Source organism: Pseudophryne corroboree, chromosome 2 (assembly GCF_028390025.1).
Source record: "Pseudophryne corroboree isolate aPseCor3 chromosome 2, aPseCor3.hap2, whole genome shotgun sequence".
Taxonomy (NCBI): domain Eukaryota; kingdom Metazoa; phylum Chordata; class Amphibia; order Anura; family Myobatrachidae; genus Pseudophryne; species Pseudophryne corroboree.
In genome coordinates this window covers 1,044,557,492-1,044,583,664 of record NC_086445.1, presented here as the reverse complement: position 1 = coordinate 1,044,583,664, position 26,173 = coordinate 1,044,557,492, and the positions used below count along the sequence as shown (strand labels likewise).

Sequence of the window (26,173 nt, the reverse complement as noted above, 5' to 3'; positions counted from 1 at the left end):
CCCACCCCCCACTGCCCAGCAGAACAGCAAACCCCACCCCCCACTACCCAGCAGAACAGCAAACCCCACCCCCACTCCCCAGTGGAACAGCAAACCCCACCCCCCACTCCCCAGTGGAACAGCAAACCCAGTGGTGCAAGTAGAAATATTTTCTTAGTGGTACTGAGTGCCAAAAAATGGGCGTGGTCATGTGTTGTGAGGGGGCGTGGCCACATGCTGCTAGTGGGAGTGACTACATGACACTAGCATCGTGGCCACACGACACAGTCCCTTTTTTTGGGGAATCTGGAAGCGAGGCTAAAAATATATAGTAATACCTCCAATATAATAGAAATATATAGTGATAAATCCAGTATAATAGAAATATATAGTGATACCTCAAGTATAATAGAAATATATAGTAATGCCTCCATTATAATAGAAATATATAGTAATGCCTCCAGTATAATAGAAATATATAGTGATACCTCCACTATAATAGAAATATATAGTAATGCCTCCAGTATAATAGAAATATATAGTGATACCTCCACTATAATAGAAATATATAGTAATGCCTCCACTATAATAGAAATATATAGTAATACCTCCAGTATAATAGAAATATATAGTAATGCCTCCAGTATAATAGAAATATATAGTGATACCTCCACTATAATAGAAATATATAGTAATGCCTCCAGTATAATAGAAATATATAGTGATACCTCCACTATAATAGAAATATATAGTAATGCCTCCACTATAATAGAAATATATAGTAATACCTCCAGTATAATAGAAATATATAGTAATGCCTCCAGTATAATAGAAATATATAGTGATACCTCCAGTATAATAGAAATATATAGTAATACCTCCAGTATAATAGAAATATATAGTAATGCCTCCAGTATAATAGAAATATATAGTAATACCTCCAGTATAATAGAAATATATAGTAATGCCTCCAGTATAATAGAAATATATAGTAATGCCTCCAGTATAATAGAAATATATAGTAATGCCTCCAGTATAATAGAAATATATAGTAATGCCTCCAGTATAATAGAAATATATAGTAATGCCTCCAGTATAATAGAAATATATAGTAATGCCTCCAGTATAATAGAAATATATAGTGATACCTCCAGTATAATAGAAATATATAGTGATATCTCCAGTATAATAGAAATATATAGTAATGCCTCCAGTATAATAGAAATATATAGTAATGCCTCCAGTATAATAGAAATATATAGTGATACCTCCACTATAATAGAAATATATAGTAATGCCTCCAGTATAATAGAAATATATAGTAACTAGGTGCTTCATCGCGCCCTACGGGCGCTCTTCACACCGTCGCAAGGGGCTACACCCCCTTAACCCTTGCATGCCTTTCTGGGGTTTAATATTTGTATTATATGGAGTATTACCTGCATTCCTTTGTTAGTTGTTAAATATTGCACAATGAAAGGGCGTGCGATGGTGAAGGAGGCGCAGCCCCTTGCGACGGCGTGAACAGCACCTGCAGGGCACGATGTACAGAATGTAGCGGGTGTGGGGGGGACTGCGGATGGTGTCTGTAGATGCTGCGGGTGGAGGGAGGCAGAAGTGGGGGTGGGGCCCGGATGGGGAAGGTTCGGGAGGTGCTGCGCGTGGGGGAGGGGCAGAGGAGTGGGGGATGCAGATGGGGGAGGGGTCCGGAGGCACTGAAGGTGGGGGAGGGGCAGGGGTGCCACGGGTGGGAGAGGGGCAGGTGTGGGGATGTTGTGGATGGATGAAGGGTTCCGGAGGTGCTGTTGGATGGGAAGGGACGGGAGTGCCGGAGGTTGGGTAGGGGACCGCAGGCACCATGGGTAGGGTAGGGGCAGGTACGGGTGTTGCGGCGGATGGGAAAGGAGGTCCGTAGGTGCTGCAGGGGCAGGTGCGGGGGTGCCATTGGTGGGGGAGGGGTGGGTGAGGGGGGGACCGCTGATGGAGGAGGGTGTCTGCAGATGCTGCGGGTGGAGGGGAGCAGGTGTTGGGGGAGACATATAAGGGGGGTGAATGGTGGAAGGGGCCTGGAGGTGCTGTGGGTGGTGAAGGGGTGGAGGAGTGGGAGCCACGGGTGGTGAAGGAGGTCTGGAGGCACAGCATGTGGGGGAGGGGTGGAGTGCCGCATGTGGTGGAGGGGAAGGTGCGGAGGTGTGGTGCATTGGGGAGAGGTCTGGAGGCGCTGCGGGTACTGTACATGCCATAAAAGGTAGTTGGAGGGTATGCAGTAACAGAGCCAGGACAGGGGTGACAGGGTCAGTACAGGGTTGACGGGGCCAGGACAGGGGTGACGGGGCCAGGACAGGGGTGACGGGGCCAGGACAGAAATGATAGGGACAGGATAAGGGTGACAGGGCCAGGATAAGGGTGAAAGGGCCAGGATAAGTGTGGCAGGGCAAGGCCAGGGGTGACAGGGACATGACAGAACACAGGGCACGGGAGAGATTGGTATTAGGGACAAAACAGTGGTGACAGACAGATGTGTCTTACCGGAGTCACTGCTGCTGGCTGCTGCTGTTCCACTCCAACCTGTTGGGATCTGCTGCTGCTGGAGACTTGGCATGGCTGACTCTCTCAGGCTGGAGTCCTGCTTCCTCTGCCCGTCCGCATCCCTCCCCCCCTCCTCAGTCACACACCGCAGACCTCGCGCAGCTGCCGGGCACTGTGGTAAGGTGAGACTGGAAATGACTGGTTAGCCCCCAGGAGATGCTGTGGCTGGAGGGAGGAGGGGGTCATAGCATGCACATGGCGCGGACCTCACGGCTTCCGGGCACTGTGGTAAGGGGAGACTGGGAGTGACTGGTTAGCTCCCAGGAGACGCTGCGGCTGGAGGGAGGAGTGGGTCAGAGCCTGCAAGCAGCTCGGATTTCTGCAGCGCTACCCGCCAGCTAAAGTGTGTGAATGAGCTGGGCGCACCTCACTGCGGGTGGCAGCGCTGCAGCTAGTGGTGGGGTTGCCGGGGCTGGAGATAACAGAGGCAGTATGGAACCTGCACAGCGGCAGGTGCCCCACTAAACTGCAGCTAAGAAGCGTGGAGTGTGCCAGAAAGTGACGCTCCTCCGCATCAGAGAGACCCTGCTGAGTATGCCGATGTGGGGGGTCAAGCACACAGTGAGCCGGTGCCCGTCTGTCTGTATGACATACCCCTCACACACCCCCATACCTCCCAAATGTCCCGATTTTCGCGGGACAGTCCCATTTTTTGGGGTCTGTCCCGCTGTCCCACCCGCGGGTCGCAGTGTCCGGCGGTGGGGGGGGGGGGGGCAGTTGGATAGCTCCTGTACTCGCTGTTCTGCTTAGCAGAGCAGCGGTGAATAGTGGAGACAGAGGGAGAGGGGGCATCAGGGGGTACGGATTAATGGGGGGGTTCCAGCAGCAGAGCCGGATTAAGGTGGGTGGGGGGGGGGGGGCAGGGGATACGTACCGTTGGCCCCACAGTTTTAGGGGACTCCCCGGCTGGAGTAGCTCTGTCCCAGCTCAGAAGCTCCCCCCCCCCGTCCTGCCAGTAACAGCGGCAGCATTGTGCTACAGTCAGCACACGCTGCTACGTGTAGGCAGGTCTGTGGTGTTGCAGGGAGGCAGCAGTCTCCCTGCTTTCTTCTGCCTGTGCGGGTGTGTAGGGGGGAGCGTCCACGTCCTCTGGATTTAGCCCTAGCTGAGGGGCCAAAATCCCATCAAAAAAATAAAAATAAAAATCGAAATTTGCATAAGGGGGCGTGGCCGCGCGGGCCGCGATTAGGCCACGCCCCCAACCCCACAGCAGGCACAGCAATGAGATAGGGCTCCCCTGTCACAAGTGCCCTGGGCCCCCCGGACTCATAATCAGCCCCTGGGGGCATGCCAGCAGCTCACAGAGCGCTGGGCATGCCCCCTCACTGACGAAAACGGGGCCCTCCCGTGAAGCCACGCCCCCTTTTTGCCGAGTGTATTTCCCTCCTTCTGCCTGGAGAAAGCTCCTGCGTTAAGCTGGGAGGTCTGCACCCCTGCCTGTGCCATGCCCAATGCCCATGCTATCTGCTGCTGCTCCTAGTCTCCTGTAGATTTGGCCAGATCTCTGTGACTCATTTGACTAACTCCGCCTACTGTTGTAACTCCGCCCAGCGTTAGCAAATGAATCACAAGGTCACAGAATAGGGCTATTATATATAGTAATGCTTCCAGTATAATAGTAATATATAGTGATACCTCCAGTATAATAGAAATATATAGTAATGCCTCCAGTATAATAGAAATATATAGTGATACCTCCAGTATAATAGAAATATATAGTAATGCCTCCAATATAATAGAAATATATAGTAATGCCTCCAGTATAATAGAAATATATAGTGATACCTCCACTATAATAGAAATATATAGTAATGCCTCCAGTATAATAGAAATATATAGTAATGCCTGCAGTATAATAGAAATATATAGTGATACCTCCAGTATAATAGAAATATATAGTGATACCTCCAGTATAATAGAAATATATAGTGATACCTCCACTATAATAGAAATATATAGTAATGCCTCCAGTATAATAGAAATATATAGTAATGCCCCCAGTATAATAGAAATATATAGTGATACCTCCAGTATAATAGAAATATATAGTAATGCCCCCAGTATAATAGAAATATATAGTGATACCTCCAGTATAATAGAAATATATAGTGATGCCTCCAGTATAATAGAAATATATAGTAATGCCTCCAGTATAATAGAAATATATAGTAATGCCTCCAGTATAATAGAAATATATAGTGATACCTCCAGTATAATAGAAATATATAGTGACACCCCCAGTATAATAGAAATATATAGTGATACCTCCAGTATAATAGAAATATATAGTGATGCCTCCAGTATAATAGAAATATATAGTAATGCCTCCAGTATAATAGAAATATATAGTGATGCCCCCAGTATAATAGAAATATATAGTAATACCTCCAGTATAATAGAAATATATAGTAATGCCCCCAGTATAATAGAAATATATAGTGATACCTCCAGTATAATAGAAATATATAGTAATGCCTCCAGTATAATAGAAATATATAGTAATGCTTCCAGTATAATAGAAATATATAGTAATACCTCCAGTATAATAGAAATATATAGTGATACCTCCAGTATAATAGAAATATATAGTAATACCTCCAGTATAATAGAAATATATAGTGATACCTCCACTATAATAGAAATATATAGTAATACCTCCACTATAATAGAAATATATAGTAATGCCTCCAGTATAATAGAAATATATAGTAATGCCTCCAGTATAATAGAAATATATAGTAATGCCTCCAGTATAATAGAAATATATAGTGATACCTCCAGTATAATAGAAATATATAGTAATGCTTCCAGTATAATAGAAATATATAGTAATGCCTCCAGTATAATAGAAATATATAGTAATGCTTCCAGTATAATAGAAATATATAGTAATACCTCCAGTATAATAGAAATATATAGTGATACCTCCAGTATAATAGAAATATATAGTAATACCTCCAGTATAATAGAAATATATAGTGATGCCTCCAGTATAATAGAAATATATAGTAATACCGCCAGTATAATAGAAATATATAGTGATACCTCCAGTATAATAGAAATATATAGTAATGCCTCTAGTATAATAGAAATATATAGTAATGCCTCCAGTATAATAGAAATATATAGTAATACCTCCAGTATAATAGAAATATATAGTGATACCTCCAGTATAATAGAAATATATAGTGATACCTCCAGTATAATAGAAATATATAGTAATGCTTCCAGTATAATAGAAATATATAGTAATGCCTCCAGTATAATAGAAATATATAGTAATTCTTCCAGTATAACAGAAATATATAGTAATACCTCCAGTATAATAGAAATATATAGTGATACCTCCAGTATAATAGAAATATATAGTAATACCTCCAGTATAATAGAAATATATAGTGATGCCTCCAGTATAATAGAAATATATAGTAATACCGCCAGTATAATAGAAATATATAGTAATGCCTCCACTATAATAGAAATATATAGTGATACCTCCAGTATAATAGAAATATATAGTGATACCGCCAGTATAATAGAAATATATAGTGATACCTCCAGTATAATAGAAATATATAGTAATGCCTCTAGTATAATAGAAATATATAGTAATGCCTCCAGTATAATAGAAATATATAGTAATGCCTCCACTATAATAGAAATATATAGTGATACCTCCAGTATAATAGAAATATATAGAGATGCCTCCAGTATAATAGAAATATATAGTAATACCTCCAGTATAATAGAAATATATAGTGATACCTCCAGTATAATAGAAATATATAGTAATGCCTCCAGTATAATAGAAATATATAGTGATACCTCCAGTATAATAGAAATATATAGTGATACCTCCAGTATAATAGAAATATATAGTGATACCTCCACTATGATAGAAATATATAGTGATACGCCAGTATAATAGAAATATATAGTAATGCCTCCAGTATAATAGAAATATATAGTGATACCTCCAGTATAATAGAAATATATAGTGATACCTCCAGTATAATAGAAATATATAGTGATACCTCCAGTATAATAGAAATATATAGTGATACCTCCACTATAATAGAAATATATAGTAATGCCCCCAATGTAATAACAATATATAGTAATGCCTCCACTATAATAGAAATATATAGTAATGCCCCCAATGTAATAACAATATATAGTAATGCCTCCACTATAATAGAAATATATAGTAATGCCCCCAATGTAATAACACTATATAGTAATGCCCCCAGTATAATAGAAATATATAGTAATGCCCCCAATGTGATAACACTATATAGTAATGCCCCCAGTATAATAGAAATATATAGTAATGCCCCCAATGTAATAACACTATATAGTAATGCCCCCAGTATAATAGAAATATATAGTGATACCTCCAGTATAATAGAAATATATAGTGATACCTCCAGTATAATAGAAATATATAGTGATACCTCCAGTATAATAGAAATATATAGTGATACCTCCAGTATAATAGAAATATATAGTGATGCCTCCAGTATAATAGAAATATATAGTAATGCCTCCAGTATAATAGAAATATATAGTGATACCTCCAGTATAATAGAAATATATAGTGATGCCTCAGTATAATAGAAATATATAGTAATGCCTCCAGTATAATAGAAATATATAGTAATGCCCCCAATATAATAGAAATATATAGTGATACCTCCAGTATAATAGAAATATATAGTGATACCTCCAGTATAATAGAAATATATAGTGATGCCTCCAGTATAACAGGAAAATACAGCCACTGTCACACTCCCAGTAACCCTAGCAAAGTGGGAGGAGCCGTCATGCTGCCGAGCACCATGGTCTTGTTGCTTTGAGGTACATTATAATTGAGGTAATGGCAAAATGTGTGTGGCAGGTGGTACTGCGTACCCGCTGCCAAATACTTAAGGGTACTCCGTACCCGAGCGTACCCGCATACTTGCACCGCTGAGCAAACCCCACCCCCACTCCCCAGTGGAACAGCAAAACCCACCCCCAGGATCCTGTGCGCCAGACCCACATACGCCCTGACTCATCACTGCTCCCTTTACCATAACTGCAGCCTGAAGATTATCATTACACCAGATATGACTGGTGCGCTGACTGCTGAATTTCCATGTCCCGGTACTGGGCACAGGACGCAGGCGCGTTGCATCAGACAATAACAGTCATTTAGTACAGTGCATAACTCAGTGCCCGGGCAATGAAAGGGTTTAGAGATTCATGTAACACTGTCACTCTGAAGGGTTTCATTGAGAATCTGCTGCTCAGTGTAACCCCACACTACAGATGTCTGCTCCGCTGCTCAGTGTAACCCCACACTACAGATGTCTGCTCCGCTGCTCAGTGTAACCCCACACTACAGATGTCTGCTCCGCTGCTCAGTGTAACCCCACACTACAGATGTCTGCTCCGCTGCTCAGTGTAACCCCACACTACAGATGTCTGCTCCGCTGCTCAGTGTAACCCCACACTACAGATGTCTGCTCCGCTGCTCAGTGTAACCCCACGCTATGGATGTCTGCTCCGCTGCTCAGTGTAACCCCACACTACAGATGTCTGCTCCGCTGCTCAGTGTAACCCCACACTACAGATGTCTGCTCCGCTGCTCAGTGTAACCCCACACTACAGATGTCTGCTCCGCTGCTCAGTGTAACCCCACACTACAGATGTACACTACAGATGTCTGCTCTGCTGCTCAGTGTAACCCCACACTACAGATGTCTGCTCTGCTGCTCAGTGTAACCCCACACTACGGATGTCTGCTCCGCTGCTCAGTGTAACCCCACACTACAGATGTCTGCTCCGCTGCTCAGTGTAACCCCACACTACGGATGTCTGCTCCGCTGCTCAGTGTAACTCCACGCTATGGATGTCTGCTCCGCTGCTCAGTGTAGCCCCACACTACAGATGTCTGCTCCGCTGCTCAGTGTAGCCCCACACTACAGATGTCTGCTCCGCTGCTCAGTGTAATCCCACACTACAGATGTCTGCTCCGCTGCTCAGTGTAACCCCACACTACAGATGTCTGCTCCGCTGCTCAGTGTAACCCCACACTACAGATGTCTGCTCCGCTGCTCAGTGTAACCCCACACTACAGATGTCTGCTCCGCTGCTCAGTATAACCCCATGCTATGGATGTCTGCTCCGCTGCTCAGTGTAACCCCACACTACAGATGTCTGCTCCGCTGCTCAGTGTAACCCCACACTACAGATGTCTGCTCCGCTGCTCAGTGTAACCCCACACTACAGATGTCTGCTCCGCTGCTCAGTGTAACCCCACGCTATGGATGTCTGCTCCGCTGCTCAGTGTAACCCCACACTACAGATGTCTGCTTCGCTGCTCAGTGTAACCCCACACTACAGATGTCTGCTCCGCTGCTCAGTGTAACCCCACGCTATGGATGTCTGCTCTGCTGCTCAGTGTAGCCCCACACTACAGATGTCTGCTCTGCTGCTCAGTGTAACCCCACACTACAGATGTCTGCTCTGCTGCTCAGTGTAACCCCACACTACGGATGTCTGCTCCGCTGCTCAGTGTAACCCCACACTACAGATGTCTGCTCCGCTGCTCAGTGTAACCCCACACTACGGATGTCTGCTCCGCTGCTCAGTGTAACTCCACGCTATGGATGTCTGCTCCGCTGCTCAGTGTAGCCCCACACTACAGATGTCTGCTCCGCTGCTCAGTGTAACCCCACACTACAGATGTCTGCTCCGCTGCTCAGTGTAACCCCACACTACAGATGTCTGCTCCGCTGCTCAGTGTAACCCCACGCTATGGATGTCTGCTCCGCTGCTCAGTGTAACCCCACACTACAGATGTCTGCTCCGCTGCTCAGTGTAACCCCACACTACAGATATCTGCTCCGCTGCTCAGTGTAACCCCACACTACAGATGTCTGCTCCGCTGCTCAGTGTAACCCCACGCTATGTATGTCTGCTCCGCTGCTCAGTGTAACCCCACACTACAGATGTCTGCTCCGCTGCTCAGTGTAACCCCACACTACAGATGTCTGCTCCGCTGCTCAGTGTAACCCCACACTACAGATGTCTGCTCCGCTGCTCAGTGTAACCCCACACTACGGATGTCTGCTCCGCTGCTCAGTGTAACCCCACACTACAGATGTCTGCTCCGCTGCTCAGTGTAACCCCACACTACAGATGTCTGCTCCGCTGCTCAGTGTAACCCCACACTACAGATGTCTGCTCCGCTGCTCAGTGTAACCCCACACTACAGATGTCTGCTCCGCTGCTCAGTGTAACCCCACACTACAGATGTCTGCTCCGCTGCTCAGTGTAACCCCACACTACAGATGTCTGCTCCGCTGCTCAGTGTAACCCCACGCTATGTATGTCTGCTCCGCTGCTCAGTGTAACCCCACACTACAGATGTCTGCTCCGCTGCTCAGTGTAACCCCACACTACAGATGTCTGCTCTGCTGCTCAGTGTAACCCCACACTACAGATGTCTGCTCCGCTGCTCAGTGTAACCCCACACTACAGATGTCTGCTCCGCTGCTCAGTGTAACCCCACGCTACAGATGTCTGCTCTGCTGCTCAGTGTAACCCCACACTACAGATGTCTGCTCCGCTGCTCAGTGTAACCCCACACTACAGATGTCTGCTCTGCTGCTCAGTGTAACCCCACACTACAGATGTCTGATAACCGCAGTGCATGTTTAACACTCTCTCTTCCAGAGAAGCCCGCCAGTACCTGTTTCTCCGGAAACGCACAGTGAAGATGAAGAAGAAGAGCGACAGGAGGAGTCCGCAGGTGAGCAGTGTACCCAATACGCCATGTACAGCATCTGAGATGGGTGAGGTGTCTGGTGCCTGCAGGGGGAGACACTGAGCATCACTCTCTACATGGGGAAATGTCACATAGAAGTCATTACATGGGAGGTCAGGCATGGTGACGCAGTGACCCCGGCGGGTGTTACTTTGTATTTGGGGATTATAATTCAGTTCTCTCTGCTGAATATTCATGAGGGTGTTATTATATAATACTATCCCCAGCCACCTATACAGCAGAGTATATACCAGGGACGTCACTGATATATACAACATACCCATAGCTTGTGTATCTGTATACAGATGGGACCATGGGGGTCATTCCGAGTTGTTCGCTCGTTGCCGTTTTTCGCAACGGAGCGATTAAGGCTAAAATGCGCATGCGCATGGTTCGCAGTGCGCATGCGGTTAGTATTTTACCACAAAACTTAGTAGATTTACTCACGCCCGAACGAAGATTTTTCATCGTTGAAGTGATCGTAGTGTGATTGACAGGAAGTGGATGTTTCTGGGCGGAAACTGACCGTTTTCTGGGAGTGTGCGGAAAAACGCAGGCGTGCCAGGATAAAACGCGGGAGTGTCTGGAGAAACAGGGGAGTGGCTGGGCGAACGCTGGGCGTGTTTGTGACGACAAACCAGGAACGAAATGGCCTGAGCTGATCGCTATTTGTGAGTAGGTCTGGAGCTACTCAGAAACTGCTAAGAGATTTCTATTCGCAATTCTGCTAATCTTTCGTTCGCTATTCTGCTATGCTAAGATTCACTCCCAGAGGGCGGCGGCCTAGCGTGTGCAATGCTGCTAAAAGCAGCTAACGAGCGAACAACTCGGAATGAGGGCCCATATTCACATTCCTGCACTGAGTTTGCTCCCGATTAGGTTGTTCAAGGACTGGACTCTATAACCTCTATAATACATATATTCAAGACCATGGATAATGCTGGCATTAAAATAGGTTTAATATTGAATATGTTTTGCATACATTTCAGCAGTAATTGGTTTGCATTGTTATGTACACTTCAGGCAATGTGTTATTATTGTATAGGTATATAATATAATATAATATGCTGTGCATACAATGTCAGACTAGGGCATGTAGGGCCCAATGGGGGAATGCAGTGGCTGGGGTCCATGTTTAGAGGTGTGGACAGTCTCAAGTGGGTGTGGTCAGCTGCCACATTGGCTTGCCTAACCAGTACAGAGTGCATGGTGTGGGCCTCTTGATAAATATATATAGTAAATACTGTAGTGCATGCATGATAATGATTAATACCAGAAATGCACTGTAGAGAATACACCATAGTCCTGTGCAGTATAATGTAACATATGTATAATGTATAATGTATAATGCACTGTAGAGAATACACCATAGTCCTGTGCAGTATAATGTAACATATGTATAATGTATAATGCACTATAGAGAATACACCATAGCCCTGTGCAGTATAATGTAACATATGTATAATGTATAATGCACTGTAGAGAATACACCATAGTCCTGTGCAGTATAATGTAACATATGTATAATGTATAATGCACTGTAGAGAATACACCATAATCCTGTGCAGTATAATGTAACACATGTATAATGCACTGTAGAGAATACACCATAGTCCTGTGCAGTATAATGTAACATATGTATAATGTATAATGCACTGTAGAGAATACACCATAACCCTGTGCAGTATAATGTAACACATGTATAATGCACTGTAGAGAATACACCATAGTCCTGTGCAGTATAATGTAACTTATGTATAATGTATAATGTACTGTAGAGAATATACCATAGTCCTGTGCAGTACAATGTAATTTATGTATAATGTATAATGCACTGTAGAGAATACACCATAGTCCTGTGCAGTATAATCTAACTTATGTATAATGTATAATGCACTGTAGAGAATACACCATAGTCCTGTGCAGTATAATGTGACATATGAATAACGCACTGTAGAGAATACACCATAGTCCTGTGCAGTATAAGGTAACATATGTATAATATATAATGCACTGTAGAGAATACACCATAGTCCTGTGCAGTATAATGTAACATATGTATAATGTATAATACTCTGTAGAGAATACACCATAGTCCTGTGCAGTATAAGGTAACATATGTATAATGTATAATGCACTGTAGAGAGCACACCATAGTCCTGTGCAGTATAAGGTAACATATGTATAATGTATAATGCACTGTAGAGAATACACCATAGTCCTGTGCAGTATAATGTAACACATGTATAATGCACTGTAGAGAATACACCATAGTCCTGTGCAGTATTATGTAATTTATGTATAATGTATAATGTACTGTAGAGAATACACCATAGTCCTGTGCAGTATAATGTAACTTATGTATAGTGTATAATGCACTATAGAGAATACACCATAGTCCTGTGCAGTATAATGTAACATATGAATAATGCACTGTAGAGAATACACCATAGTCCTGTGCAGAATAATGTAACATATGTATAGTGTATAATGCACTGTAGAGAATACACCATAGTCCTGTGCAGTATAATGTAACATATGTATAATGTATAATACTCTGTAGAGAATACACCATAGTCCTGTGCAGTATAAGGTAACATATGTATAATGTATAATGCACTGTAGAGAGCACACCATAGTCCTGTGCGGTATAAGGTAACATATGTATAATGTATAATGCACTGTAGAGAATACACCATAGTCCTGTGCAGTATAATGTAACACATGTATAATGCACTGTAGAGAATACACCATAGTCCTGTGCAGTATAATGTAACATATGTATAATGTATAATGTACTGTAGAGAATACACCATAGTCCTGTGCAGTATAATGTAATTTATGTATAATGTATAATGCACCGTAGAGAATACACCATAGTCCTGTGCAGTATAAGGTAACATATGTATAATGTATAATGCACTGTAGAGAGCACACCATAGTCCTGTGCGGTATAAGGTAACATATGTATAATGTATAATGCACTGTAGAGAATACACCATAGTCCTGTGCAGTATAATGTAACACATGTATAATGCACTGTAGAGAATACACCATAGTCCTGTGCAGTATAATGTAACATATGTATAATGTATAATACACTGTAGAGAATACACCATAGTCCGGTGCAGTATAATGTAACATATGAATAATGCACTGTAGAGAATACACCATAGTCCTGTGCAGTATAATGTAACATATGTATAATGTATAATGCACTGTAGAGAATACACCATAGTCCTGTGCAGTATAATGTAACATATGTATAATGCACTGTAGAGAATACACCATAGTCCTGTGCAGTATAATGTAACATATTTCTACTGTATAATGTACTGTAGAGAATACACCATAGTCCTGTGCAGTATAATGTAACATATGTATAATGTATAATACACTGTAGAGAATACACCATAGTCCTGTGCAGTATAATGTAACATATGTATAATGTATAATACACTGTAGAGAATACACCATAGTCCTGTGCAGTATAATGTAACATATGTATAATGCACTGTAGAGAATATACCATAGTCCTGTGTAGTATAATGTAACATATGTATAATGCACTGTAGAGAATACACCATAGTCCGGTGCAGTATAATGTAACATATGTATAATGTATAATGCACTGTAGCGAATACACCATAGTCCTGTGCAGTATAATGTAACATATGTATAATGCACTGTAGAGAATACACCATAGTCCTGTGCAGTATAATGTAACATATGTATAATGTATAATGCACTGTAGAGAATACACCATAGTCATGTGCAGTATAATGTAACATATGTATAATGTATAATGCACTGTAGAGAATACACCATAGTCCTGTGCAGTATAATGTAACATATGTATAATGCACTGTAGAGAATACACCATAGTCCTCTGCAGTATAATGTAACATATGTATAATGTATAATGCACTGTAGAGAATACATTATAGTCCTGTGCAGTATAATGTAACTTATGTATAATGCACTGTAGAGAATACACCATAGTCCTGTGCAGTATAATGTAACATATGTATAATGTATAATGCACTGTAGAGAATACACCATAGTCTTGTGCAGTATAAGGTAACATATGTATAATGTATAATGCACTGTAGAGAATACACCATAGTCCTGTGCAGTATAATGTAACATATGTATAATGTATAATGCACTGTAGAGAATACACCACAGTCCTGTGCAGTATAATGTAACATATGTATAATGTATAATGCACTTTAGAGAATACACCATAGTCCTGTGCAGTATAATGTAACATATGTATAATGTACTGTAGAGAATATACCACAGTCCTGTGCAGTATAATGTAACGTAGGTATTATGTATAATGCACTGTAGAGAATACACTATAGTCCTGTGCAGTATAATGTAACATATGTATAATACACCATAGTCCTGTGCAGTATAAGGTAACATATGTATAATGTATAATGCACTGTAGAGAGCACACCATAGTACTGTGCGGTATAAGGTAACATATGTATAATGTATAATGCACTGTAGAGAATACACCATAGTCCTGTGCAGTATAATGTAACATATGTATAATGTATAATGCACTGTAGAGAATACACCATAGTCCTGTGCAGTATAATGTAACATATGTATAATGCACTGTAGAGAATACACCATAGTCCTGTGCAGTATAATGTAACATATGTATAATGTATAATGCACTGTAGAGAATACACCATAGTCCTGTGCAGTATAATGTAACATATGTATAATGCACTGTAGAGAATACACCATAATCCTGTGCAGTATAATGTAACATGTGTATAATGTATAATGCACTGTAGAGAATACACCATAGTCCTGTGCAGTATAATGTAACATATGTATAATGTATAATGCACTGTATAGAATACATTATTGGGGGTCATTCCGAGTTGTTCGCTCGCAAGCTGCTTTTAGCAGCTTTGCACACGCTAAGCCGCCGCCTACTGGGAGTGAATCTTAGCTTATCAAAATTGCGAACGAAAGATTAGCAGAATTGCGAATAGACACTTCTTAGCAGTTTCTGAGTAGCTCCAGACTTACTCGGCATCTGCGATCAGTTCAGTCAGTGTCGTTCCTGGTTTGACGTCACAAACACACCCAGCGTTCGCCCAGACACTCCTCCGTTTCTCCAGCCACTCCCGCGTTTTTCCCAGAAACGGTAGCGTTTTTTCACACACTCCCATAAATCGGCCAGTTTCCACCCAGAAACACCCACTTCCTGTCAATCACATTACGATCACCAGAACGATGAAAAAACCTTGTAATGCCGTGAGTAAAAAACCTAACTGCATAGCAAATTTACTTGGCACAGTCGCACTGCGGACATTGCGCATGCGCATTAGCGACTAATCGCTCCGTTGCGAGAGAAAAAAATGAGCGAACAACTCGGAATGACCCCCATAGTCCTGTGCAGTATAATGTAACATATGTATAATGCACTGTAGAGAATACACCATAGTCCTGTGCAGTATAATGTAACATATGTATAATGTATAATGCACTGTAGAGAATACACCATAGTCTTGTGCAGTATAAGGTAACATATGTATAATGTAAAATGCACTGTAGAGAATACACCATAGTCCTGTGCAGTATAATGTAACATATGTATAATGTATAATGCACTGTAGAGAATACACCACAGTCCTGTGCAGTATAATGTAACATATGTATAATGTATAATGCACTTTAGAGAATACACCATAGTCCTGTGCAGTATAATGTAACATATGTATAATGTACTATAGAGAATATACCACAGTCCTGTGCAGTATAATGTAACGTATGTATAATGTATAATGCACTGTAGAGAATACACCATAGTCCTGTGCAGTATAATGTAACAAATGTATAATGTATAATGCACTGTAGAGAATACACCATAGTCCTGTGCAGTATAATGTAACATATTTATAATGTATAATGCACTGTAGAGAATACACCGTAGTCCTGTGCAGTATAATGTAACATATGTATAATGTATAATGCACTGTAGAGAATACACCATAGTCCTGTGCTGTACCAGGTAACATATGTATAATGTATAATGCACTGTAGAGAATACACCATAGTCCTGTGCGGTACCAGGTAACATATGTATAATGTATAATTGAAGTGCAAAGTCTGGAACCTGATCCCTAGAGGCTGAAGTTGGGGGGGTTTGGGGTGGGGGGGTGGGGAGGGGGTGGGTGGGTGGGGGAAGGGTGGGGGGTAGTAGTGGGCCAGTCCAACCCTGTGTGCATAGTATATACTGTACTGTAACTTCCCTGTACCATGAATTCAAGGTGTTCATGGTGCCCTATTAAATACCTGGGGTTGTAAATTTGGTGGCATTTGTGTACACACGCATTTGTGTAAGCGCCTTGAGTCCTGTTGGAGAAAACGCGCTATGTAAATAAAATTATTATTAGTAATTATTATTACACTGGGCCCCTGGCATGTACTGCTGTGGTTCTATAATATTATATACAGTATAGTATATACAGTGAGGATGTGGCGTGTGTGTACACTGGGCCCCTGGCGTGTACCGGTGTGGTTCTATAATATTATATACAGTACAGTGTATACAGTGAGGATGTGGCGTGTGTGTACACTGGGCCCCTGGCGTGTACCGCTGTGGTTCTATAATATTATATACAGTATAGTGTATACAGTGAGGATGTGGCGTGTGTGTACACTGGGCCCCTGGCATGTACCGCTGTGGTTCTATAATATTATATACAGTATAGTGTATACAGTGAGGATGTGGCGTGTGTGTACACTGGGCCCCTGGCATGTACAGCTGTGGTTCTATTATATTATATACAGTATAGTGTATACAGTGAGGATGTGGCGTGTGTGTACACTGGGCTCCAGGCATGTACCGCTGTGGTTCTATAATATTATATACTGTACAGTGTATACAATGAGGATGTGGCGTGTGTGTACACTGGGCCCCTGGCATGTACCGCTGTGGTTCTATAATATTATATACAGTATAGTGTATACAGTGAGGATGTGGCGTGTGTGTACACTGGGCTCCTGGCATGTACCGCTGTGGTTCTATAATATTATATACAGTATAGTGTATACAGTGAGGATGTGGCGTGTGTGTACACTGGGCTCCTGGCATGTACCGCTGTGGTTCTATAATATTATATACAGTATAGTGTATACAGTGTGGATGTGGCGTGTGTGTACACTGGGCCCCTGGCATGTACCGCTGTGGTTCTATAATATTATATACAGTATAGTATATACAGTGAGGATGTGGCGTGTGTGTACACTGGGCCCCTGGCATGTACCGCTGTGGTTCTATAATATTATATACTGTACAGTGTATACAATGAGGATGTGGCGTGTGTGTACACTGGGCCCCTGGCATGTACCGCTGTGGTTCTATAATATTATATACAGTATAGTGTATACAGTGAGGATGTGGCGTGTGTGTACACTGGGCTCCTGGCATGTACTGCTGTGGTTCTATAATATTATATACAGTATAGTGTATACAGTGAGGATGTGGCGTGTGTGTACACTGGGCCCCTGGCATGTACCGCTGTGGTTCTATAATATTATATACAGTATAGTGTATACAGTGAGGATGTGGCGTGTGTGTACACTGGGCCCCTGGCATGTACCGCTGTGGTTCTATAATATTATATACAGTATAGTGTATACAGTGAGGATGTGGCGTGTGTGTACACTGGGCCCCTGGCATGTACCGCTGTGGTTCTATAATATTATATACAGTATAGTGTATACAGTGAGGATGTGGCGTGTGTGTACACTGGGCCCCTGGCATGTACCGCTGTGGTTCTATAATATTATATACAGTATAGTATATACAGTAAGGATGTGGCGTGTGTGTACACTGGGCCCCTGGCATGTACCGCTGTGGTTCTATAATATTATATACAGTATAGTGTATACAGTGAGGATGTGGCGTGTGTGTACACTGGGCCCCTGGCATGTACCGCTGTGGTTCTATAATATTATATACAGTATAGTGTATACAGTGAGGATGTGGCGTGTGTGTACACTGGGCCCCTGGCATGTACCGCTGTGGTTCTATAATATTATATACAGTATAGTATATACAGTGAGGATGTGGCGTGTGTGTACACTGGGCTCCTGGCATGTACCGCTGTGGTTCTATAATATTATATACAGTATAGTGTATACAGTGAGGATGTGGCGTGTGTGTACACTGGGCCCCTGGCATGTACCGCTGTGGTTCTATAATATTATATACAGTATAGTGTATACAGTGAGGATGTGGCGTGTGTGTACACTGGGCCCCTGGCGTGTACCGCTGTGGTTCTATAATATTATATACAGTATAGTGTATACAGTGAGGATGTGGCGTGTGTGTACACTGGGCCCCTGGAATGTACCGCTGTGGTTCTATAATATTATATACAGTATAGTGTATACAGTGAGGATGTGGCGTGTGTGTACACTGGGCCCCTGGCATGTACAGCTGTGGTTCTATGATATTATATACAGTATAGTGTATACAGTAAGGATGTGGCGTGTGTGTACACTGGGCCCCTGGCGTGTACCGCTGTGGTTCTATAATATTAGATACAGTATAGTGTATACAGTGAGGATGTGGCATGTGTGTACACTGGGCCCCTGGCATGTACCGCTGTGGTTCTATAATATTATATACAGTATAGTATATACAGTGAGGATGTGGCGTGTGTGTACACTGGGCTCCTGGCATGTACCGCTGTGGTTCTATAATATTATATACAGTATAGTGTATACAGTGAGGATGTGGCATGTATGTACACTGGGCCCCTGGCATGTACCGCTGTGGTTCTATAATATTATATACAGTATAGTGTATACAGTGAGGATGTGGCGTGTGTGTACACTGGGCCCCTGGCATGTACCGCTGTGGTTCTATAATATTATATACAGTATAGTGTATACAGTGAGGATGTGGCGTGTGTGTACACTGGGCCCCTGGCATGTACCGCTGTGGTTCTATGATATTATATACAGTATAGTGTATACAGTGAGGATGTGGCGTGTGTGTACACTGGGCCCCTGGCGTGTACCGCTGTGGTTCTATGATATTATATACAGTATAGTGTATACAGTGAGGATGTGGCGTGTGTGTACACTGGGCCCCTGGCGTGTACCGCTGTGGTTCTATAATATTATATACAGTATAGTGTATACAGTGAGGATGTGGCGTGTGTGTACACTGGGCCCCTGGCGTGTACCGCTGTGGTTCTATAATATTATATACAGTATAGTGTATACAGTGAGGATGTGGCGTGTGTGTACACTGGGCCCCTGGCATGTACCGCTGTGGTTCTATAATATTATATACAGTATAGTGTATACAGTGAGGATGTGGCGTGTGTGTACACTGGGCCCCTGGCATGTACCGCTGTAGTTCTATAATATTATATACAGTATAGTGTATACAGTGAGGATGTGGCGTGTGTGTACACTGGGCCCCTGGCGTGTACCGCTGTGGTTCTATAATATTATATACAGTATAGTATATACAGTGAGGATGTGGCGTGTGTGTACACTGGGCCCCTGGCGTGTACCGGTGTGGTTCTATAATATTATATACAGTATAGTGTATACAGTGAGGATGTGGCGTGTGTGTACACTGGGCTCCTGGCATGTACCGCTGTGGATCTATAATATTATATACAGTATAGTATATACAGTGAGGATGTGGCGTGTGTGTACACTGGGCCCCTGGCATGTACCGCTGTGGTTCTTTAATATTATATACAGTATAGTGTATACAGTGAAGATGTGGCGTGTGTGTACACTGGGCCCCTGGCATGTACCGCTGTGGTTCTATAATATTATATACAGTACAGTGTATACAGTGAGGATGTGGCGTGTGTGTACACTGGGCCCCTGGCATGTACCGCTGTGGTTCTATAATATTATATACAGTATAGTGTATACAGTGAGGATGTGGCGTGTGTGTACACTGGGCCCTTGGCATGTACCGCTGTGGTTCTATAATATTATATACAGTATAGTGTATACAGTGAGGATGTGGCGTGTGTGTACACTGGGCCCCTGGCATGTACCGCTGTGGTTCTATAATATTATATACAGTATAGTGTATACAGTGAGGATGTGGCGTGTGTGTACACTGGGCCCCTAGCATGTACCGCTGTAGCTCTATAATATTATATACAGTATAGTGTATACAGTGAGGATGTGGCGTGTGTGTACACTGGGCCCCTGGCATGTACCGCTGTGGTTCTATAATATTATATACAGTATAGTGTATACAGTGAGGATGTGGCGTGTGTGTACACTGGGCTCCTGGCATGTACCGCTGTGGTTCTGTAATATTATATACAGTATATAGTGTATACAGTGAGGATGTGGCGTGTGTGTACACTGGGCCCCTGGCGTGTACCGCTGTGGTTCTGTAATATTATATACAGTATATAGTGTATACAGTGAGGATGTGGCGTGTGTGTACACTGGGCTCCTGGCATGTACCGCTGTGGTTCTATAATATTATATACAGTATAGTGTATACAGTGAGGATGTGGCGTGTGTGTACACTGGGCCCCTGGCGTGTACCGCTGTGGTTCTGTAATATAATATACAGTATATAGTTTATACAGTGAGGATGTGGCGTGTGTGTACACTGGGCCCCTGGCATGTACCGCTGTGGTTCTATAATATTATATACAGTATAGTGTATACAGTGAGGATGTGGCGTGTGTGTACACTGGGCCCCTGGCGTGTACCGCTGTGGTGCTATAATATTATATACAGTATAGTATATACAGTAAGGATGTGGCGTGTGTGTACACTGGGTCCCTGGCATGTACCGCTGTGGTTCTATAATATTATATACAGTATAGTGTATACAGTGAGGATGTGGCGTGTGTGTACACTGGACCCCTGACATGTACCGCTGTGGTTCTATAATATATACAGTATAGTGTATACAGTGAGGATGTGGCGTGTGTGTACACTGGGCCCCTGGCATGTACCGCTGTGGTTCTATAATATTATATACAGTATAGTATATACAGTAAGGATGTGGCGTGTGTGTACACTGGGTCCCTGGCATGTACCGCTGTGGTTCTATAATATTATATACAGTATAGTGTATACAGTGAGGATGTGGCGTGTGTGTACACTGGACCCCTGACATGTACCGCTTTGGTTCTATAATATTATATACAGTATAGTATATACAGTAAGGATGTGGCGTGTGTGTACACTGGGCCCCTGGCGTGTACCGCTGTGGTTCTATAATATTATATACAGTATAGTGTATACAGTGAGGATGTGGCGTGTGTGTACACTGGGCCCCTGGCGTGTACCGCTGTGGTTCTATAATATTATATACATTATAGTGTATACAGTGAGGATGTGGCGCGTGTGTACACTGGGCCCCTGGCATGTACCGCTGTGGTTCTATAATATTATATACAGTATAGTGTATACAGTGAGGATGTGGCGTGTGTGTACACTGGGCCCCTAGCATGTACCGCTGTTGTTCTATAATATTATATACAGTATAGTGTATACAGTGAGGATGTGGCGTGTGTGTACACTGGGCCCCTGGCATGTACCGCTGTGGTTCTATAATATTATATACAGTATAGTGTATACAGTGAGGATGTGGCGTGTGTGTACACTGGGCCCCTGGCATGTACCGCTGTGGTTCTATAATATTATATACAGTATAGTGTATACAGTGTGGATGTGGCGTGTGTGTACACTGGGCCCCTGGCATGTACCGCTGTGGTTCTATGATATTATATACAGTATAGTGTATACAGTGAGGATGTGGCGTGTGTGTACACTGGGCCCCTGGCATGTACCGCTGTGGTTCTATTATATTATATACAGTATAGTGTATACAGTGAGGATGTGGCGTGTGTGTACACTGGGCCCCTGGCATGTACCGCTGTGGTTCTATAATATTATATACAGTATAGTGTATACAGTGAGGATGTGGCGTGTGTGTACACTGGGCCCCTGGCATGTACCGCTGTGGTTCTATAATATTATATACAGTATAGTGTATACAGTGAGGATGTGGCGTGTGTGTACACTGGGCCCCTGGCGTGTACCGCTGTGGTTCTATAATATTATATACAGTATAGTGTATACAGTGAGGATGTGGCGTGTGTGTACATTGGGCCCCTGGCATGTACCGCTGTGGTTCTATAATATTATATACAGTATAGTGTATAGAGTGAGGATGTGGCGTGTGTGTACACTGGGCCCCTGGCATGTACCGCTGTGGTTCTATAATATTATATACAGTATAGTGTATAGAGTGAGGATGTGGCGTGTGTGTACACTGGGCTCCTGGCATGTACCGCTGTGGTTCTATAATATTATATACAGTATAGTGTATACAGTGAGGATGTGGCGTGTGTGTACACTGGGCCCCTGGCATGTACCGCTGTGGTTCTATAATATTATATACAGTACAGTGTATACAGTGAGGATGTGGCGTGTGTGTACACTGGGCCCCTGGCGTGTACCGCTGTGGTTCTATAATATTATATACAGTATAGTGTATACAGTGAGGATGTGGCGTGTGTGTACACTGGGCCCCTGGCATGTACCGCTGTGGTTCTATGATATTATATACAGTATAGTATATACAGTGAGGATGTGGCGTGTGTGTACACTGGGCTCCTGGCATGTACCGGTGTTGTCCTATAATATTATATACAGTATACTGTATACAGTGAGGATGTGGCGTGTGTGTACACTGGGCCCCTGGCATGTACCGCTGTGGTTCTATAATATTATATACAGTACAGTGTATACAGTGAGGATGTGGCGTGTGTGTACACTGGGCTCCTGGCATGTACCGCTGTGGTTCTATAATATTATATACAGTATAGTGTATACAGTGAGGATGTGGCGTGTGTGTACACTGAGCCCCTGGCGTGTACCGCTGTGGTTCTATAATATTATATACAGTATAGTGTATACAGTGAGGATGTGGCGTGTGTGTACACTGGGCCCCTGGCATGTACCGCTGTGGTTCTATTATATTATATACAGTATAGTGTATACAGTGAGGATGTGGTGTGTGTGTGTACACTGGGCCCCTGGCATGTACCGCTGTGGTTCTATAATATTATATACAGTATAGTGTATACAGTGAGGATGTGGCGTGTGTGTACACTGGGCCCCTGGCATGTACCGCTGTGGTTCTATGACATTATATACAGTATAGTGTATACAGTGAGGATGTGGCGTGTGTGTACACTGGGCCCCTGGCATGTACCGCTGTGGTTCTATGACATTATATACAGTATAGTGTATACAGTGAGGATGTGGCGTGTGTGTACACTGGGCCCCTGGCGTGTACCGCTGTGGTTCTATAATATTATATACAGTATAGTGTATACAGTGAGGATGTGGCGTGTGTGTACACTGGGCCTCTGGCGTGTACCGGTGTGGTTCTATAATATTATATACAGTATAGTGTATACAGTGAGGATGTGGCGTGTGTGTACACTGGGCCTCTGGCATGTACCGCTGTGGTTCTATAATATTATATACAGTATAGTGTATACAGTGAGAATGTGGCGTGTGTGTACACTGGGCCCCTGGCATGTACCGATGTGGTTCTATAATATTATATACAGTATAGTGTATGCAGTGAGGATGTGGCGTGTGTGTACACTGGGCTCCTGGCATGTACCGCTGTGGTTCTATAATATTATATACAGTATACTGTATATAGTGTGGATGTGGCGTGTGTGTACACTGGGCCCCTGGCGTGTACCTCTGTGGTTCTATAATATTATATACAGTACAGTGTATACAGTGACGTTGTGGCGTGTGTGTACACTGGGCCCCTGGCATGTACCGCTGTGGTTCTATAATATTATATACAGTATAGTGTATACAGTGAGGATGTGGCGTGTGTGTACACTGGGCCCCTGGCATGTACCGCTGTGGTTCTATAATATTATATACAGTATAGTGTATACAGTGAGGATGTGGCGTGTGTGTACACTGGGTCCCTGGCATGTACCGCTGTGGTTCTATAATATTATATACAGTACAGTGTATACAGTGAGGATGTGGAGTGTGTGTACACTGGGCCCCTGGCATGTACCGCTGTGGTTCTATAATATTATATACAGTATAGTATATACAGTGATGATGTGGCGTGTGTGTACACTGGGCCCCTGGCATGTACCGCTGTGGTTCTATAATGTTATATACAGTATAGTGTATACAGTGAGGATGTGGCGTGTGTGTACACTGGGCCCCTGGCATGTACTGCTGTGGTTCTATAATATTATATACAGTATAGTATATACAGTGAGGATGTGGCGTGTGTGTACACTGGGCCCCTGGCGTTTACCGCTGTGGTTCTATAATATTATATACAGTATAGTATATACAGTGAGGATGTGGCGTGTGTGTACACTGGGCCCCTGGCGTTTACCGCTGTGGTGCTATAATATTATATACAGTATAGTGTATACAGTGAGGATGTGGCGTGTGTGTACACTGGGCCCCTGGCATGTACCGCTGTGGTTCTATAATATTATATACAGTATAGTGTATACAGTGAGGATGTGGCGTGTGTGTACACTGGGCCCCTGGCGTGTACCGCTGTGGTTCTATAATATTATATACAGTATAGTGTATACAGTGAGGATGTGGCGTGTGTGTACACTGGGCCCCTGGCATGTACCGCTGTGGTTCTATAATATTATATACAGTATAGTGTATACAGTGAGGATGTGGCGTGTGTGTACACTGGGCCCCTGGCGTGTACCGCTGTGGTTCTATGACATTATATGCAGTATAGTGTATACAGTGAGGATGTTTGCACACAGAAGAGAGCGCCTCATCTCACCCTGGACAGCCGGCAGAGTTCTAGCAGCACCCACAGAGCCTCCGTCCTGTCCAGCGATGTGTCAATGTGACTCTCTGACAACAGACTGCAATTCAGGGTGGGCTCCATAGCCGAGGTCATACACTGGCATGCAGAATACGGCACTGCCTCCGAACCATGGGAGTCGCACGTTCCGTCATACTCCTGCTAGCAGCACGTCACAGACATCTCTATGTCTCCATCTGTATCTGATACACGCAGATCCACCAATAAAGTTTCTTATCTAACAGATCATAAAGGTATTAGAAATGTGCAGTCACTGCAACCCTTGTAGCTCCTCCATTCCCTGGAATTCAGAAATCCAGACGGTGCGCCCAGCCACCTGCAGGAAATTACTCTTGATCAGAAGGACAGTTCCTTTGTTTGCGTCAGGTCCCCCATTACTTTCTATAAAGGTGACATTGTGCTTCTCAGTTGTAGTAGCTGCTGGTGCAGTACCTCAGATGTAACACAAGATGGCGGCATGTGCCAGCATTATTGATGAATGGATGTTCTCACTCACATCACATACAGAAGGCTCAGCAGACTGATAATAATGTGGCTCTGAAATACAAAAAGTAGACAACTAGGTTACATCTACACAACATACAGCATAAGCCGCAGGACCAACAGCCAGGGCAGCATGTAATGCAGCTATGCCACGTCTGCTCTCAGGTACTGGAGAAGGGATGTCCACCTTCAGATCACTTTCGTGGCGTGTGTATGCCCTGCTGCCACTTTGACTAAATGCATAGCATCATCTCACTAGTTTCATAATGTGCCATCATGTAGCATTGTACTTACAGAAAGCTACATAGTAAGGGTAAAAAAGTCAGTATATCTAGTCTACCCTATTATTATTATTATTATTATTATTATTAAGTTCAATAGATATTGATCCAGAAGGAGGTAAC

At 43.2% G+C, this 26,173-nt stretch overlaps 1 protein-coding gene across 1 annotated transcript in view; it reads right to left on the bottom strand.

Moving 5' to 3' along the window:
- GPR156 (G protein-coupled receptor 156) overlaps positions 1 to 25,819 on the bottom strand; it is a 42,332-nt gene extending 16,513 nt beyond the window's left edge. Inside the window, exons 1-2 of the mRNA XM_063950560.1 lie at positions 25,242 to 25,819; positions 10,307 to 10,425 (exon numbers count right to left, since the gene is read on the bottom strand). Of these exons, the coding sequence (XP_063806630.1) occupies positions 10,307 to 10,425; positions 25,242 to 25,361 (239 nt within the window). The 5' untranslated portion in view covers positions 25,362 to 25,819. The remainder of the gene's footprint in view (positions 1 to 10,306; positions 10,426 to 25,241) is intronic.
- Positions 25,820 to 26,173: the final 354 nt, after the last annotated feature.